Raw genomic sequence first — 19,734 nt, 5'->3', positions numbered from 1 at the left:
ATTGGAATAAATACAATCAATTAGAATTTGACATGTCGTTTGGGGAAAAAATTTGATAAAAAAAATGGGATTCCTAACATTTTTCTTTCTAAAAATTTCGGTTTTTAGATTGAGTTTATTGATCATGCACTAATGATGCTATTCTCTCTATTATATTCGCTATTCCTGGGCCGACCCTGAACTAAGAATAAGATTTTGCAACATCCAATCATGAAAATATCATCAAGGCGTTGTGAATGTCCATATTTGAATGGTGGACCATTTAAGTAAGGCCTGTCACATGCTTCCCATTTCGATTTTTATATCCGCTGGGGAACATTTTAATGTTCAAAGTTCAAACTATAAGGAGAAAATGCATCGGGTGCCCACCACAAAATATCAAATATTACTATGAGATAGTTTAATCTGTGATTAATGAGTATTGAGTTCGATTGCGGAAATCAAAATATATGAATCAATTATATATTGTTGTATCGAATCGTTTCCAATTTTTACTTATCATTTTGTTCTTAGTCCAACTTGCCCAATTTAGGGGCAGTTTGGGTGAGTTTAAAATAAGTGCTTATTGCTTAAAATAAATAAGTAGAGTAGAAGTTAGAAGCAAAATAAGACTTATAAGTGATTAAAGTGTTTGGGAAATAAGTAGAAGTCCTGAAACAAAAGCTAACATTCCTAGCTTTTTATAAGTGCTTCTTGATTTTTTACACAAACGGTACGAATAAGTAATTCTAACTTATAAGCCGAGAAGTCCGGCTTAAAATGGGTTGCCAAACACCCACTTAATCTTAAGCTTTTACTTAACTACTCCGTTTGTCAGAGCTAACAATCAACTCAAGTTTTTCCAACAATCGACTTAGGTTTTTACTCATGGAACTCAGAAGTCAAACTCAAACTCTCTGTTTTTCCATTAAAAGTCTTATTAGCTCCATCCACAGCCAAACAGCATCAACGTAAGACGTTCTGCATTGAAGATTTTGATAACATGCTTGTAGTTGTAGACTGTAATAGTGTGAGGGAAGAATGTGGGTCATTAATGTCTTGTTCAGTTGTGGGGTATAACATAAGATACTCTTTTTTCTTGTCAAATCTTCCACTATTTCTCAACTTGGTCCCATTTCAATTCACATTGCAATTGGACTGTTCATAGATGATCCCTTCGTCTATCTGATTTAAATTTGCCTTCGACGAGTTTTCCTTTTACTTCATTTGCTTGTATATAATCTTTATCGCGTCACAATCACATGCTACCAGGAAAATCAAATTGTCTTCAACTTCCCTCGGATCTCATATATTTCACTTGTTCTCAAGTGAATTATACTGCTAATCATATGTGTAACTTTTAACGGCGTTTAATTTTAATTTTGTACATAGGCTTTTTTGAAAAAACAAACAAACTATGTACATAGTTAATAACTAAATATATTAATAATATTTTTTTTGTAAATACTTTTTGTGAAAGTATTTGAAAATACTTTTTAAAATTATTTCAGCTCCTTTGTACCAGGTAATCAATAAACTAACATGTATATCAACAAGTAAAGCTAAAAACAAATTGAAATCCCAATATATACTAACCAGAAAAATCTTAAATACGAAATTGAGATAGATCTCAAAATAAAATAAAAATATTTTTAATCTAAAAATATAGAGCATATAAAAATATATAAAAATATACTATTTCCTCCATCTCATTGGAATGTGTGCGTTTATTATTTTTAAGTATTTTAAAATTCTTATAAAATAGAATTTTATAACATTTTTTCATAATAATAAAAAAATAATTTTAAATTTTACTAATTATTATTATTGTTAAATGTGCCAATTTACTATATTAGAATAGTTTATATATTTTCATTTATATATACCCAAATTATTTGATCTAGGAGGTGTGCAAGGTTATTTCTGATAACAAGAAACCGGATTAGTTATCACTTTTTAGATAAATATATTTTTTGGAAATTAAATTTGCAAACACACAAAAGAAAAAATAAATAAACCCAAACACCCACGGTGGAATGCAGAGGAATAGCCTGACTATACCTTGACGCGGTCTCCCACAGTATCATCCCATTAAACTGTTCACTGCCCCCACTGCCCACAGATTTTGCGCCATCTCCATGGCCCCACTTCCGGTTTTCTTCCTCTCAATGTGTTTATCCATGTGGCTTAAAAAGATAATGGGGTTGTTTTGCGAAATTTAAAAATATTATTTTGGTTTGTAAATTAATTATAAATGAAAAGAAAATTTTGTTTATATATTTGGATAAATATTTTGATATCTACATTAGTATAAAAATTATTGATATAATAATAAATAATAATAAATTATCAATTGAAATAGTCTTCTACATATTTGTGAAATGAAATTTTAAAATTTATAACCAACTCATTAAAAAAAATTCACGATTTTCAACCTTTTTTTTTTTTGAAACTAACTGATACTTCATTCAAAACAAGAGATCATCACAAAGAGCCTCCAACAAACACGTAGGAGGAGACGTGAACAAATTAAGAGAATTAACTAAGTAAGGGATTTTAGCGATTTCATGTGCTACCTTGTTAGCATTTTTCTAGACAAAACAAACTGAAACTCAACGTAAACTTGCAAGACTTTCAACTATTGAGACGAATGTAGTCGAGAGTTTGGCCAGGTTTATAAGTTAAATTTTGAAACATAATTGAGGAAAAAAATCTTACTTTGGAACAAACAATAACATTGAAGATACGTGTTTAGTTTTTCATTTAATCAATTATTGAAAGTAAAAGCTCGTATATCTGTTTAGTTTTAAAAAAGTTACACTTCTCTAAATAGAAAGGAATTCCATTTAGTTTCACTCAAGTTTCATTTTCGTCATGAATAGATCAACCAAGTTCGAGTCAATAAGCAGTGACAATTGTCCTATAAAGACTCGCTTTCGCTACGGCTCTGGTGAGTTCATTTAACCAAGCCACTGCCTATGAATCGACGGCTCATTCTTCAACAGACACGCGGTCAGAGCTCCGGGCTCCTCCCACTGCTTGGGAGCTTACAGTTTCATGTTCTATTTCACTCCACAATGAGAGTTCTTTTGACTCTTCCCTCACGATACTGCTTCGATATCGGTCACTCAGGCGTATTTAATCTTGCCAGATGATTCTTGCCGATTCACACGGGATTCCACGTGCTCCATGTTACTCGGGTCAGAGCGTATGATTCAAAAGTTAGTACATTCCTTAAAGAAAAATATTCAATCTTCCGGATAACCTTCTACTTAACCAAAAAAGCCAAATAAGAAAATAAATACGGATTAAGTTTTTTTTTAAATCAAAATACGGATTAAGTTTAAAATGACCCTGTCAAAAGATTTAAACCTTAACAATTCCGTTAGCAGTTTTCGGAGTACGAGGAGATAATTACTAAACGGGAATCATTGAAAATTACCCAAATTGTATGTAGTACTAGTCAGGTTTTAACGTGGGTTATAAGACGCATGCAGCCAGCCGGTCACTTAGCTGTCGAACAACAAATTTCCACCCTCCAGCACTAACACATTATGTCATCTCCCTTTTATTAGTAAATTTTAATCCATTTCTGCCTCCTTGCTGGCGCTAGTCTCTGCTCACTTTTTTCTCACACCCCACTAAAATAATACGAGCCCTCCTACTATTAATACTCATCTCTTCAATCAAGTGATGTGCTCCACACAAAACCCTAATGAGAGTCGGCCGCCATTCATAATTATCATCCATCCTTCACCGCCCCTTTCTTCCATCAAAACCACATCATCCCATCCATCCTCTCATCCCATTTCCTCCATTTCTATATCTTTAATTTCTACTATAATAGTTTTCAATAAAATCGAGATCTAAGTCCTTTTGGGTGTGATCTTGTTACCGTACCCATCTTTTTGGGTTGTTGATTGTCCCCAATTTTTGGGTGTATGTCTTGTTGCGTTTTTGATTCGTTGTCATGTTGCGTGAAGAATGATTTCTCTGGGCAACCCGCTTCAAATCTGGAATTGTGGTTATCGCGAGAGCTCACCTCGCACAACAAATGATTGTTCAATATATGGGGCATCTGTACCCCCAACCTCAGTTGGTGTAACTGATGGATATGAACACTGGTCTATCACCGGTTTTTTATGTGCGCAGGTCAATTGTGATTCTACTATTTTCAGTGATGTCGGTGTCGACTGGATTGCTCGAGAAACTTTTGTAATCATTTTTAATATCAAGAATATTTATATTCTATCTGTTAAGCAATCTGAAAACAAAACGGCTATTTGTTTAGCTCGATTTTTGTTTCACAATCAGGTTGTAGTTGTCAGTTTGGGGGTTTGTCCCGACTGTGTTCTTAAGTTCTATGTTTAATAAAATCTTATTGTTCGTCAAAAAAAAAAAAAACTCATCTCTTCCGATTTGCATCCGTTTCAATATTAGATATTTTCTAAAAATTTATTGAAATATTTAGATATTTTAAAACCCCTATCGGATAATTCGTAATCCCCCTTTTTTCAATATTCCAGATTTTTTATTAATTAGTTTTAGATAATGAATAAAATAAAAAGCAGAATAGTAATAGTAATTAACAAACAGGCGGGCCAGCTATAAGAACATCCGCCTCCAACTCACACCACCCTCTCTCTCCTCTTTCTTTCTCTCTCCTCGCAAACATGGAGCAAACGCAACCGCAACAGCAACCGCTTGCTCCTCCCCAACTCGCCGCCACCGACTCAGTCAACTCATCACCTCGCTCACACACCACCGATTCGTACGGCAACGACTCGTTCCAACTCACTTCCAAACTCAGACTCATGTGCAGCTTCGGTGGCCATATAGTGCCACGTCCGCACGACAAATCACTCTGTTATATCGGCGGCGATACACGCATCGTCGTCGTCGATCGTCAGTCCTCACTTTCCGATTTAATTCACCGACTTTCCAAAACTCTCCTCAACAATACATCTAATTTCACTCTCAAATATCAAATTCCCAACGAAGATTTGGACTCTTTGATTTCCGTGACTACTGATGAAGATTTGGAGAACATGATCGATGAGTATGATCGCCTCAGTAGGAATTCCGGCGCCGGAAAATCCGGTCGCCTCAGGCTGTTTCTGTTTCCGGCGAAGCCTGAGTCGGTGACGTCGATTGGATCGTTGCTTGACAACTCGGCAAAGTCGGAGGACTGGTTTATGAATGCTTTGAACGGGACGAGTACCGGACAGATGTCAGATTCTAATTCGGTCAATTGTTTGTTAGGGCTTGATGAGGCGGTGGAGGCGAACAATAATAATAATGGAAATAATAATGAAAATTTGATTAAATTGACTGGAAACGTTGTGAGTAAGAGTCACCAGGATGTTCATTCGGTGCCTGATTCGCCGATGCTTGATACGACGTCGTCGTTTGGTTCGGCTTCTTCGACGCCTTCTCTGGCGAATTTGCCTCCGATTAGAGTGCATGTGGTGGAGGATCACAGGAAGGTGGCTGGGATTGAGGAGCAGTTTGTTCAGCCAGTGGTAGCTGTGGTGCCACCTGTGGTGGTTGGGGATTATTCAAATCGGATTGTGTCTGATGATGAGAGATCCGAGAGATCGGAGAGATCAGATCAGGGAGGTGTTTCTATGGCATATAGGAAACAGTTATTGCAACAACAGGCGCAATCGGTGATTTCAAGTAAGCAAGCTGTTGCTGCTGCTGCTGCTAGTGGTGGTTGTTTTGATTTGGCTTCCCCTGATTCAGTTTCCAGGTATATAAGCTGAATTTCCTTTCATTTTCTTATTATATGATGTGCTTAATTGTTACGCCAATTGTTTTGTTGTTGCCAAATTAAGATGTGAAATTTATGTATTTGATCTTTGTACCTACTAAACTTCACTTATCGTTTCCATGTTTTCCCTATATGATCTCATTCATGTGTATAGATTAGGTTAAAATGTGTGTGCATATTTATATTCTACATGAGTTCCCTAGATTTAGTTTGATGGTAGTTTAGTGACGTAGCATTCAGTGCACCAACCGCTTGCAAATGAATTTTACTTTGCTAATGACGGGAGAAAGCATTGGTGGTTGTAGACTGGATATTGATGATCGCTTATCTGTGGCTGCGGTTTTAAATATCAAATGCCCTAAAAGAATGTGGTTGTTTAGTGACATAACGACAGGCGAATCAACCGCTTGCAACTGGATTGTTCTTGGGGGTGGTTTTAGTTGCATTTTTGGTAACCACTTATTTGGGCGAATCAACACTCTTGCAACTATATTGGACTTGCGGATGACGCAAAAAGTGCTGGTGGTTGTAGATTGAATTTTTGATAACCAATTAACCACTTACTTTTGGCTGCGCTTTTAAATATTGAAATACCCTAAAACTGATGATTGTTTAGTGATGTAACAATACACGTATCAACTGCTTGCAATTGAATTGTACTATGCATATGACACGAAAAGCGGGTGGTTGTAGATTGAATTTTTGATAATCACTTAAATGTTATATGTGGCAGCGGTTTCAAATATTGTAAAACCCTAAAAACCATATATGTTATATATATATATATGATGATATTATGTTATAAATTTTACTATGCTTTCTCTATTGGAAAACACTAAAATATATCCGTCAAACGCTTCAAGCCCTATACTATCATTCACTTTTGTTTTCTTCAGTCACTCATTTTCTCTGCCTCTCTCGTATGCAGCACACACACCCATTTACATCTGGCCATTTCCTTCATCTACAATAATCTTCACAGCTGCAATTTTGTTTTCTAAAATTTTTATGCGCAGTAACTGTACTGGGATGGTTGTGCAAGTTGGGAGTAGTCTCAGCATATAATTAACTTGTGTCTTAAACGATCATTCTTCCCAGACTTGTATTCTTAAGTTGGAGTGTTGCTTGGATTTAATCTTATTATTTGAATATATTTTTTATAAGCGGTTAAACCACAAACTGTACTGCAACTTTGCGGTTGAAGTTGGTGCTGTTAACTGCCGTTGCATTTTGCCATTGAGACTTTCCGAACCGCTACCTCCAGTTCCGTTCAGCTTTTACCCTAAAATTGCAGTGAATTTGCTTTCACCCTATTTTACGGTATGTCAAGGCTGAATTTCTTGAACTGAGTTACCCGGGGCTGAGATACTAGTTCTATCACTTCTATTTAGCCTGCTGATCGATTAGCATGTTTATGATACATGTGTATGCATATCTGCTTAAGTGACTCTAAATTAAGTTATTAATTGTTTGTACAGTGATAGTGGTGTATTAAATCCAATGTCTCGCCAAAAACCTATGATCTACAATCAAGATCCGAATGTCCAAATTCAATCTGGGCAGAGTAGGGGTTCTGCTAATCCTGAACAAAAGATCGCAGAATCCAATTCAAGAGTTCAGATGCAACAACAATTTCAAGATTCTGGGTATATTTTGCCAGCAGCACAACAGCCACAATTGCAGCAACAACACCCGCAAGTCCAGCAACAACACCCGCAAGTCCAGCAACACCCGCAAATGCAGCAACATCATCCACAAATGCAGCAACATCCGCAAATGCTGCAACAACATCCACAAATGCAGCAACAACAGCCACAACTGCAGCAACAACCACAATTTATTCAAGCTGGAGGACAGTATATCCAACAACATCCTGCTGGGGCAGTGCCAATGGGGTCTTACTACCACATGTACCCTTCCCAGCAATCACACCATCCCGCAATGGATCATCAATACCCTGTTTACTATGTTCCTGCTGGACAGCCTCAAGCATATAACATGCCTATTCAGCAGCAGGGTTTTAGTGAAGCTTCCATTACCACACAATCTAGTGGTCCACAAACCCCTCCTGCTACAGCAGCATACAATGCAACCAGGAATGCTCCTGTTCCTAAAACTGAAGTGGCTGCAGGTGTGTACCGAACTGAGACTACATCAACTCCATTTGTTCAGGTTCCTGCCAGTCAACATCAACAACAGTATGCTGGTTTTCCTCAGCTTAATCATCCTTCTCAGTCAAATGCTCCAGCTCTGGCGACTCCTGCCAACTATGCCTATCAGTTTGCTGATCCTGCACAGGCTCACATGTATTATACCCAGGCCATGGCACCCAAGTTGGCTGCTCAGTACCAAAACGCAACATCGAATGCACCTGAATCTGCTGCTTCTCTTCCTTCGGACAGCAACAAGCAGCAGGCTAGAACTTCATAGCTCTAGCAGGGGGAGCGTTCTTGAAGAACAAATTTTGCAGCATCGGGTCGGGCCATCTTAATTTTATGTTATACACCGTCAACTTCTAGCTACTGGTTTGGTTTGTGTTATGTGTCTGTTATAGTTTATGTGAACTTGAAGTTTCCTTTTTATCTTACCATTGTATGTTATATCGTGTTATTGTCTGTGGAGATACAAGTGTTTCTGTCATCAGTGATTATACTGTAAAAGTTCAAACTTACATATATATATATTTTTTCAGTTCAGTTTTATGGACATATGTCTAATCATGGTGCAATAGATTGCTTTGCATCAGGTTTGCGATGTGGCCTAAGAATCTCTAGTTTAGTTTTAGAATGAAGTGTAGAAGCAATAGTTCAGTTTTATCCGTAATAGTGTCAAAACTCTTGTATTACATAGTCAGAACCATATACATCTACATTTGGTAAGTAGCTGGGTGGTTTAACTGATTTTATGGTAACCACAGTAGTTCCCAATGCATTCGTTTATGGAAATTTCTTTGGAGTTGTGATCCTGATGGTGTGTTGTTTGAGGCTTTGAGCCCTTTTAGGTTCAAGATCCCAAAATAATTGCTATTCTTTTCATGTCATTATCTGTTGGCTACTAGATATGGTATGTATGCAGAATTTCAGCATTACTCCCACCCCTGCTTTTTAGGTCTTGTGTCTGTATGTCCACAAATACACACGCAACCACGACTTGTTTTCTTGGCTTTCAAAGCTCGCCCACATGGAAGATCTGTTCATAAATTTTACTCTCTCTGTCTCTGTGGGTGAAGCAAAATTCCTGCAATACAAAAATGAATTCGGGGAAAAACAACAGATCCGTCTATCTTAAATATCGAATACCATATGTTGATATAGAGCCCGTTTAGATAGACTTAAAATTATGGCCTACGCCTCAAAGTGAATTATAAACACAAAAACATTAGAACAGAAACTGTACAGGTCTGCTTGGGCTAATATTTAACTTCGACCATACAAGTCTAGTCATGGTACAATAATAAAAAAACATATGTTTTTATTTTATCACTAGTAGTACATCTAAGACCATACAAGTCTAGTCATGGCCTCGTGAAGGTATCGGCATTCGGCACGGCTTTTTGGCTGCCTTATTAGGATTCTTTTATAGCAGCTGTGGACCTGTGCTAGATAAAGATTTATAAACAGACATTTCATGTTACAACTTCTGTTTATTTAATAGTTGATGAGGAATTAAAATACAATCCAAACTCGTACGAGGTTTAACTTGGAAGTAAAGTGTGAAAAAAACAGTACATACAAAGTAGAGTGCTGACTGGATCCCACGTTTTTTGATCTTCCATTTCAGTACCAGCAGTTGGTAACTCTTTGTCTTGCTGTGTAATTAAGTTGTGAAGACTTATGCTTGTGCGAAGCATGATAGCTCCTCTTTTTGTCGATCAATCGAAGACTACGGGTTACTACCTCCGTCCCACCAGATTCTTTACCCTTTTTTTTTTGGAATGTTCCATTCAATTTTTTACATTTCAAAACTTATCAAAAATAAAGAGTGATTTTCTAATGTTTTTAGTAAGCCTATTATTCTCTAATTATTCTTGAGTATTTGAGAATCAAACTCAAGACATGAGACAATATAAGGAAAATTCTATTATTTTCGAGTCGTCGAAAATTAAAAAGCTTTTCTAAGATTAGCAAACAAGAAGATCGCATGACGATGTAATTAAGGGGCTGTTTGGGTGAGTTTAAAATAAGTGCTTATTGCTTAATGTAAAAAAATGAAGTAGAAGTTAGAAGCAAATTAAAACTTATAAGTGATAAAAGTGTTTGGAAAATAAGTAGAAGCCGTGAGACAAAAGCCAGTAATCGTAGCTTTTTTAAGTACTTCTTGACTGCTTACACAAGCAGTACAAACAAGTGCTTTTAACTTAAAATTCAGAAGCCGGGCTTATAATCCCATGCCAAACACCCACTAAGAAGGTAAATTCTTTTTGAAGTAATAAAAGAACCTGAAAGCACATAAAATAAATCAGCTAGGGTTACCCAGTACTCAATTAGCCAACAAATACTTATCATTCTTGGGCGAGGAAAAAAGAGCGAGACGCATACAAAATAGTATTCCAAGCTATTATTGGAATCACGATATCTTTTGCTGAAAATCTTGAAATTATCTCAGATAATTGGTGGCGTCGCATCAAATATGACCCCACTAGAGTCTAATTGATAAATGAACAAATACAAAAGCCAGATCCAAAATCAAACTTGTTATAATACAGCCATCGGAAAAGGTTGACACAACTCTCTCTGGCATTTTATTAGTAATTCTTTTTATGCAACGCAGATTCATACGTTCTTTTCTTTCAAAGTATTTAATGTAATATTTTGTACAATGTTAATATGAATTTTGGTCTCTGTGATGAAGCAAAATCTCAAGAGGAAAAAGGAGATCAGGGCAATAAAAAATATATCAGATTTAAACGGATTAGTTTCTACATGAATACAAATATTCACCGCTCATGCATCTCAATAATATACAGCCAGTCATGTGAGATCGATTGTGCTGCTAGATTTCCAAACTTGTCTACCTTTGCAGATGATAAATATCAAAATATGCAACAAGCAACAGATAAAACTATATAAAAGGCATTGTTCTTGCCAAACTCGTAATGCAGAAATAAAGTGGCCTAAAATCATAGTACATTTATGCTAAAAACTCTTACACAATGATCAGCGCCGCAAGAAGCAAGCTCTATGCTTCCACAATCTTCTCTCTTCTCTGAGTTTCTCCATGCCAAACGATTGACAGACGAAACATGGCATATTAATGGATCAAACTGTATGATGCGTGTAACGTTTGGCGCTGAAGCAACACCATCTTCATTTCTTTGAACAGAAATACTCCATAATTCAATGTGACCATTTTCCATTCCGACAGCAAGTAATCCAGAATTGCGCTGCCGATCAAGACCGACCCAAGATAGGGCCGTTACACTACTTTTAAACGGTGGTAGTGTCATTAGAAGCTTGACTGAAGATTCATTCTCTATGGCCCATATTTTCACAGTCTTGTCCCTTGATCCTGTGCAAAATTCGTGGCCAAATGGATTCCAAGAACATGCCCATACTATTCTCTTGTGTGCCTCTTGCCTGGTTAAAAGCTGGTGGCTGGTCACATCTGTGCCTGGAAACAAAGGAGTCAGTAAGGGAATTGTTAACCACAATCTCCACAAAGCTATTAGTAGCTTCAAAAGCCCCCCTTGACATGAATTGTGAATAAATTCCACTTTCAAATGTGAAGGGACTTTGTGGATAGAGCAAGATAATATGTTTTGCAAAGATATCCTACGGCTATTATTATGTGTTAGGAAAAAAAACAAGCGCATTGTACCCTAAAGTTCTTGCTCTTTTTTCCCAAAAGAAATATTTTTTATAAAACAACCTCAGTCATTGTTGAAACTTGAACAAGAAACAGGTTTCTTAGCGTAGGTGCAAGCACGAAACTGTGAGAAATATAGTGGTGAAGGTAATACTACTAAGTTTGGCAGAACGATTTTCTTTGCCTCTCCATTGTTATTCCAATAGCCTGCGAATTAACTCTATTTTTGTCCCCCACAAGTTCCAAATATTATTAAGCCAAGAACGAGTCAACTATCTGTCAGTAACACATGGAAAATCATCTACATTTCTTCCCTGGATCTAGCATATAGGCAACCCAAAAATTTGTGATATTTTTAGCACAACAGTTGACTATGATCTAGGGCACAGGACTACATGCGCGAGGAGAAAGAAGTGTAATAACCTGTTTGCTTAAAGGAGAATATGGAGAAATGCCGATCTCTCGAGACAGCCAAAAGAAAATTGTCATCATAAGAGAACTCCATCTGTGTTACTGTTAAGCTGTGAGACTGAAGACGACCGACTGGTTTCCAAGAACCCACTTGCCATAGCCATATTTCTGCTACTGCTACTGACTGAGCCTGCAATAGTATAACGTATAAGTAGGCAATACCAGAGATACAGTTCAGATAGAAGACAGATATTCTACTATTAGAGGGAGAAATCTATAAGGCAAAACAACCATCCATGTTCTCCAATGCCACAAGTCATACAGACGGGACAAAACCAGTAACTGCTACTCATTGCTTTTGAAGAAAATACCCTGGCTCAATCCTCGTTGGCCAAGGGTGCTAAAGATAATTTGAGAGAATCTTTGGCTTAACTACAACACAGTGGGTATTGTCATACTCAATCTGCAACTTATTCCCCAGCTTCATTTTCCCAGAAGACTTGGTAAAAAGTATATGAAGATAAATTGTTTTCTTGAGCGTTATTGTTGATATGCTAAAAAATTGTTCTCTGGAGCGTACAGATATATTTTGTTGTTGATATGCTACCAACTGCCCTACTCTTCTTGCCCAATGGCAGCAGCACTAGATACCACCAACTCCTAACCAATAAATTCTTTTGTTGCACTTCAAGTATCATAAAGGCTATGCATATATATACTATTCGATAATGTCACATTATCGATGAAAATATAACATAATTCAAATAAAAAATAAACCCTCATATACCTTACATGACGAAGCAACAAGTTTGCCTTCATGGTCACAACACAAAGAAAAAAGCTCATTTCCATGACCATAGAGTTTGTGGGTCTCGGGCCATAGAGTATGCCATGCAAGTTGTTCTTCAATGGGTGGTTCAGTCAACACAACTGGAACTGCATCCGGAATAGTTTCCAGAGTATCAAGAACTTCGCTACCATTTCTGTTTGGGGTCTCATGGGAAGCTGCAGAACAGAATAAGTCTTGTTACCCATGTATATGACCATTATTAACATCAAGCTAAAACATAGATATTTCTCAACAGGGTGAACATTAATTTCAAATTCCTTCATCAGTCATATCCTTTGACTATATTTTTTTCACGTTACAGTGCCTTCCCTTACAAGAACGACCAAACAGTATACACTTATACAGTTAAAACATTGAGTTTGTCGGGGACTAGGTTTACAGCGTATAGAAACACAGAATTAGAGAGAGACTCGCAGCAGAAATATAGAGACAGAAAACAGTAAAGAGAGACATTTACACTTTACAGAATGAAAAAGTGGTTAGGGAGAGAGACTTGATGGAAAAGAGATTCCATTTTCAAATATTAAACATGCTCGTTACAAGAGTTACAACTAATCTAAAAGAGCTCTTAGTCAACTGTCATCCTGATTGTATATTAGTACCTTGACTTGCTAAACTTCTGCCAAAGGAAATACAAGGAATTATATTATAACCCGACTAGAAAAATATTATTGTGTTAAATTGCTGAAAATCTAATTTGACTTCGATATATATATAATCATTTAACAAGAGTATAAACAACAAGGGTCAAGCTTACTTTGAATATATATAGGTTTCTGTGATAACCCAAGAGCAGACATATTTGCACCCAAAATCTGCATATCTACTTGCGTATCTTCAAAATTACCAGTTCCTTCCAAGGTAGCATGGTTTAATGTTTTCAAGAATGATAAAGGAGCCTCAAAAACTCTGGCAACTTTCTCCTCAGCTCCACACACAAACCTGTGGTTACCTTTCCCACGAATAATTGTTGTACAATTTATATCATGACCATGAACTTGAGGGCGAGCAATTTCATGCCAAGCATTTCCTTCCCCCAAAATTGGATCCTTGAGCCATGGAGCAAAGATTCTTGTTGTCTGCAGAAACATTAAATCAGAAGTAAATTGCTATGTAATATATCATAGACAACATAATAGCATAATACATTCCTAATTTCTTTTAAAAACAATAGTTTTTAGTGTACTAGGCAAAATCACCTGATCATGACTGACAGACAACATATAATCACCACCCCATGAAATGTCAGACACAGCTGCGAAGTGCCCAGAAGGAACTTTTTGTGGTTGCCAATTATCAAAGTCAACACCAACATTTCTCCACAAATGGAAAGATCCACCATAGCCATGTGCTAAAATTGAATCTCCATTTGGACTCCAATGTCCACCATAAAAGCCTAGAGCACAATGACTCAGCTCCCCAACAGTTACCACATTCGTCCAGATACCTGTAGTCCTCTCAGGTTGCCAGATCATCATTGTCTTGTCCATGGAGGCAGATAATATGCTTTCACTTTGATAACACGTGTTTCCCTCGATGGAAAAAGGAGGTTGCCACTCGACTGAATACACCCAATCTTCATGCCCAATGAGAAGAGATTCCAATGATATCTGATAAGAGAATGAGCCAGCTACAAAAATTGGGCCCTTTATGTAAGAAGCCAAAGTTGTTCCTTCTTGCTTGATTGAAGAATTATGTAAAACCATCTTCCAGATGCGTATGCCTTTATCTTGTGATGAACTAACTAGTAGAAGAGTATTAGCTTCACCATTTGTGCATACAGGTAAAGAAAAATCCAAACTCCTGATCCAATCAGTATGGCCTTTCAGCTCACAGGAATGAATAAACTGAATGAATTAAACAAGAAGACAAATGTTTAAACCAAGGAAAGATGACATGTGAAAAATTATAAATGCAATTGACAATGTCCAAGGTCACATACATTTCCTGTTTTCGTACCACAGTAGAGATGAATTTTGTTATCTAAGCCCCCCATTGCTAGAACTAGGTGCCCTGTGTTCCCTGGAAATTGTGCTAGAGAAAGGGTAACCATAGATTTGGAACCAACATGAAGGGAATCCAAGCATGAGAACTTACATTCACCTAAAACAGAAAGATTTTAGTAAATAAAATAAATTGCTACTATATATATGTATAAACCAAATGGGAAAAGGACATTGAGTCAATATAACCTATGTAGTGACTGGAAAAAAAATTAAATTATCCTACAGCTAATTTAACTTCATACAAAAAAATTGATATTCCAATCATAATTTGAAGATGGTAATCCATAGTTTACTACTACGCTTCCAACCTCTACTATTCTTGAAGATTAAAAATCAAGAAAAAATATATACTATGGTTCCAGTGCTCACCCTATCTTAATAACAAATGAGTTAATATAATTTCAAAACTAAAAAAATATGATAAGCATGTAGCTAGAACTGTACAAAGATTTTACTCACCTCCTTCTAAAGATGGAAGGACCACCTCCCACACGTTAACTTTACCATCTGAGGAGGTGGAAGCAAATACCGCAACAATATCAGAAATCATATATGCTGTAATACAAGTGACTCCTTTCTTGTGTGGTGGTATTTGTGAAACAAGTCTCCACTAGAAACACAAAAGGGAAGTTAAGGCTGCTGACATAGGCGAAGATAATTTTATAATTGAAAACAAGTAAATATGTATCAGAAGATATACTGTTTACACTCTGCAGTAAAAAAATCAAAGCTTTATGAGCAGTTACTTATCCAGTCTAACTGAATACCACGTAAAAAAAATCAGTAAAAATCTTCTCAAATCATTACCAGGTTTATCAGATGGTTTTGAATAGCGTAGAGCCGAAAAGAGTTACATGAATTATACAAAGTTAATTATGAAGTCAGTGTGTGGCAAATTATCTAAACTTGCAAACACATCAATTGCTTCTAAATACAAGAATAAAAAAACAAACGCCTTCTTATGCTGAATGCACATTGTAGCAACGATTTTTTATATGATTCTTCAAGTATGCAGAGAAGGTAGCAGCTACCAAGAGAAAAGAATTAGAAACAGACAATATTCTTTGGAATTTAGGCTTCAAATGGTTTTCCAAATATCTAAAAGGTAACAGTAGCACAACAATAAAATACATGGTCTTGGCCAAACTCCATCTGCAAGCATCATAAGGTCCCATGTAAAACGCAACATAAAGAAAAGTACTCCACAATCAGATGAAGTCTGTTCCAGTAAGATCAGGCAGTTAAGCAGCTGGGCAACCCTTAACCGATTATTCTAGTTGATTTGCAACATTCTACACACTTCTCTTTTATGCAAATCTGATAGGCTCATAGGCTGATATTCCACTTAGCACTATATCTATTCTGTTAGGAATCAATAGTCCTTGCAGGACACCTCACCCTTCCTAAGATTATAAGAAAAAAATCGAGCTCCCTCCTCTATCCTGTTTCTGGACCACTAAGAAAAACCCTCTTGAATATATTTGAAGGTAAAGATGATCATGTTGGGAAAAGAAATACTATTCCTTGCTGTTTTGTCTCATTTAATGTCTTCATTCAAGAATGACACTTGCAGTTTCCCTCTGCTCTGAGATGATGATAAACTTGTACCAGTGAAGACAGGTTCCCTTCTGATTGCAACAATTATCTCATGTAAAGCGGTTAGGTGATGCTTATGCTTAATCCTTTTACTTAAGGAGCAGGAGTGCAGCGAGTGCAACTATGTAATTTGAATGTTGTATTAAACTCTTCAGGACCATACAAAGATGATGATGTAAGATCACTAGAACATCTTAGTATATCATAATTACATGTAATAAGAACCAGACAAACCTAATTAAAATCTTTAACAATCCAAGTTGAATACACCCCCCTAAATTTACAAACACGATTATACAATGATTAAACATCCCCAACTGTGTTAATGCAACATGAAAACACTCAGGCAGGTTTTCAAAATTAACTCCGATGCAAAATCAGGATCTTATAATCAAAATATGCACCTTTCTGCCCGTGAGAGTCAACTCCCAGAGTATGATGGCACCTTCAGCATCCCCAGACAGAAGAAAATGTCGCTCAAAATGTTTTGCTGCAAATATGTCGTGCAAGTCTTAGGGTTAAACCATAATGATAAACTTCATTTTTTAAAAGGGAAGTGACTAAGTAGTAACATAAAATGCAGTATCAGGCAGGTGTAGTGTTTCAATAACAAAACCGTCCTTGGCAACTTTAATACATAGTATCAACATATTCGCAGAAACAGTCCGATTTCCAACAAAACAAAGCCGGATTCGAGAAATCCCACAATAGCGTCAGTAACCAGATTAAGTTAGTATTAATTAATGTACAAGTGAATATTATAAAGTAACAAACTTTCCGACAACAAAAACATAGCAGAAAACAAACTCAAATGAATTGGTTTCAGTAGGGGGGGGGGGGTGAATTGGAGAACCTTTGAAAGCAAATTTGGTGGAGGGAAGCCAATGAGTGCAGTTAACAGAAGCCTTGTGACCGGGGAGTGTTGTTAAAATCTGTGCACTCTGCATATAAACAACACACAAATAGCCCGTTTAAGCACATAATAAGCATACACAATACACACATAGTAATATATATTACAGTAAGGTTCATCAATAGAGTACCTTGGGACAGAAAATAGCAACAGCATTCTGGGCACCAAAGGAAACCAAATTAGAAGCACCCCATGAAACATTATTAACGATTCTGTTGCAACCAGCTCCTATGAACACACTCTCCACTTCACAGCTAGACATCTTCCCCTTCTTACACTTTCAAAGCTCTGCCTCTGTGTGTGTAGAGTGTGTGTGTGTGTTTGTGTGTGAAGAGGGTGACACTTCGCAGAACAAGTGCGCCGGCGAGGGTTTTAATTCAGGCGACGACGGGGATTTCAGAATTGGGTTAGGGAAAGTGGCGATGAGTTGAAGAAATTGGGCACATGGTTGATGCAGCCCACCATAATTTGCTGCTAGATTAAATGGGCTGAATTACGTCCAGTCCAGTAAGACTTTAATAATAATACTTTAGTTTATCATATCTTATTCTCAGTATGCACTACCAGGACATGAGCCATTAATGGGCCTAAAAATTACTTTCAAACTAAAAAAAAATCATTTTTTTTAGCCAAAAACTCAAAAACAATTAACGTGACAAGTTGAAAATCGATTTTAATTGTTCGAGTAGTTTTATATCATAAATGTTTTAAAAATTTATTAAAAATGTAATAGTGAAAATAAGTTTGATAAATACTATATTTAAATTATAGATGAAAAAATTTATTTATTTAAAAATATTTTAAAAATACGAATCAACTTATAACTTTAAATTTTTTGGGAAAAAAATAATCATAAAATTCAAATGTGATATATTTATAAAAATTAAAATGTTCACATTTATATTAAGAAAGGCTAATTCAATAATGATAACAGTCTGAACACATATAAAACAAATTATAACTCTTATTAATTCAGTCTTGAGACTATTATACTCCCTCCGTCCCGGTGATTTATATACAAATGGTTTGGACACGGAGACCAAGAAAAAGTGTAAAAAATGAGTAAAGTTAAAGGAAAAATGGGTGAAGTGGTGGGACCCATTTATATTTAATGATAGATTTGAGATAGTGGAGGAAAGTAGTGGGTGTAATAGTGTTTATATTATTATAGAATGAAGATAATGGAAGAAAGTAGTAGGTGTAATAGTGTTTTATATTATTAAAGGTTACTATTTTTGGAATGTATAGAAATGATGGGACAGCTCAAAAAGGAAACTGTATAGAATTGACTGGACGGAGGGAGTATGATTTATTGATTGATTACAGCTTCACCATAACTCGTTGCATATTCATGTGATTGCAATCTCATTCATGAATCATGATTGGATCAAAACCTTAAAACTCTGACAAAATCTAGCATTATGACCCGTTGATTATAGTAAAATACAAAGATAAAATACCAAAATCTCACGAGAAGGATAAACAAAACTCGCATAATTTCTGAACAAAACATATCAGAAAAAAAATCAAACAAATGAATAAAACAAAACTCGAATAATTTCTGAACAAAACATATTAGAAAAAAAATCAAACAAATGAATAAAATATGAAAACGTAGATTTCTTGATAAAAATCAATAAAAACTCCAACGATAATGAGAAAAGAAGAAAGAGACCTACTAATTTTTTCTAGTCAAACTGTCAAAGCATCTTATTCTCACGTTTGAAATCCCAACGCTTGATGCTAGAAACTTTGTAGATCTGATCAGTTGTAATTTCCATTTTGCCCAAGTGCCAAGTATGCAAGTTTGTCAATTTTTTGTGACACAGTACTAAAGACTTCTCCAACACAAGTATATGCTAGATATCTCCATTCACTGTTCTTCCTTGTAGTGTTAAGTTCTGGCATGATTGACGTTTGTTTCAATTAAGCTACACTGGTGACTCATCCTATCCCTAGCTGCGTGAAGTTTGAAAATTTACATATACATTCCAAAAAATTATACGGCTACCACAATATATAGTCAAATACGGTAAACAGACAAAATAATCCACCAATCTTTCATTGAAAAGAAAAACAAATTAATTGCCAATCGAACCCCTTGGAGAAAAATAAGGTTGTTCAAGGCCCCCACGGCCCCCCACCATTCCATGCAGCCTACTTTGAAAGACCAAGCATTTGTACACGCTGCCATAGACAACAAGCATGGAGCTTTATTTACCGGTTGCTTCTTTTGTAGACCAAAGGCTACAATCCCAGCTAGCTACCTAATTCCATGAGTATTAGCTGTGTACTATCATTTTTGTCTTTCGCTTTACCTCTAATTATTAGCCTGCACGTGAACCATTTCTTTCCTTTAGTTATGTCATACAGAATAACGGACACAGATTCATAATATCAT

The 19,734-nt window shown here is 36.2% G+C and overlaps 2 protein-coding genes across 2 annotated transcripts; one reads left to right on the top strand and one right to left on the bottom strand.

The window, feature by feature from the left end:
- The first annotated feature begins 4,571 nt into the window (after positions 1 to 4,571).
- LOC108209328 (uncharacterized) lies at positions 4,572 to 8,458 on the top strand. Its single transcript, XM_017380172.2, has 2 exons — positions 4,572 to 5,731; positions 7,231 to 8,458. Exons 1-2 carry the CDS (start codon positions 4,653 to 4,655, stop codon positions 8,180 to 8,182), a joined length of 2,031 nt encoding a protein of 676 aa, XP_017235661.1. The 5' UTR covers positions 4,572 to 4,652; the 3' UTR covers positions 8,183 to 8,458.
- Positions 8,459 to 10,628: 2,170 nt separating this feature from the next.
- On the bottom strand, positions 10,629 to 17,798 carry LOC108209710 (elongator complex protein 2). The gene is made up of 10 exons (XM_017380767.2): positions 17,464 to 17,798; positions 17,274 to 17,361; positions 16,825 to 16,910; positions 15,284 to 15,434; positions 14,761 to 14,921; positions 14,018 to 14,665; positions 13,576 to 13,897; positions 12,756 to 12,973; positions 11,981 to 12,158; positions 10,629 to 11,362 (listed from the first exon to the last, which is right to left on the bottom strand). Exons 1-10 carry the CDS (start codon positions 17,593 to 17,595, stop codon positions 10,872 to 10,874), a joined length of 2,475 nt encoding a protein of 824 aa, XP_017236256.1. The 5' UTR covers positions 17,596 to 17,798; the 3' UTR covers positions 10,629 to 10,871.
- Positions 17,799 to 19,734: the final 1,936 nt, after the last annotated feature.

The sequence above is a fragment of the Daucus carota genome, chromosome 2 (genome assembly GCF_001625215.2).
Source record: "Daucus carota subsp. sativus chromosome 2, DH1 v3.0, whole genome shotgun sequence".
NCBI lineage: Eukaryota > Viridiplantae > Streptophyta > Magnoliopsida > Apiales > Apiaceae > Daucus > Daucus carota.
Note: the sequence above shows the minus strand (reverse complement) of the source record. Positions and strands in the feature narration are given on the sequence as shown.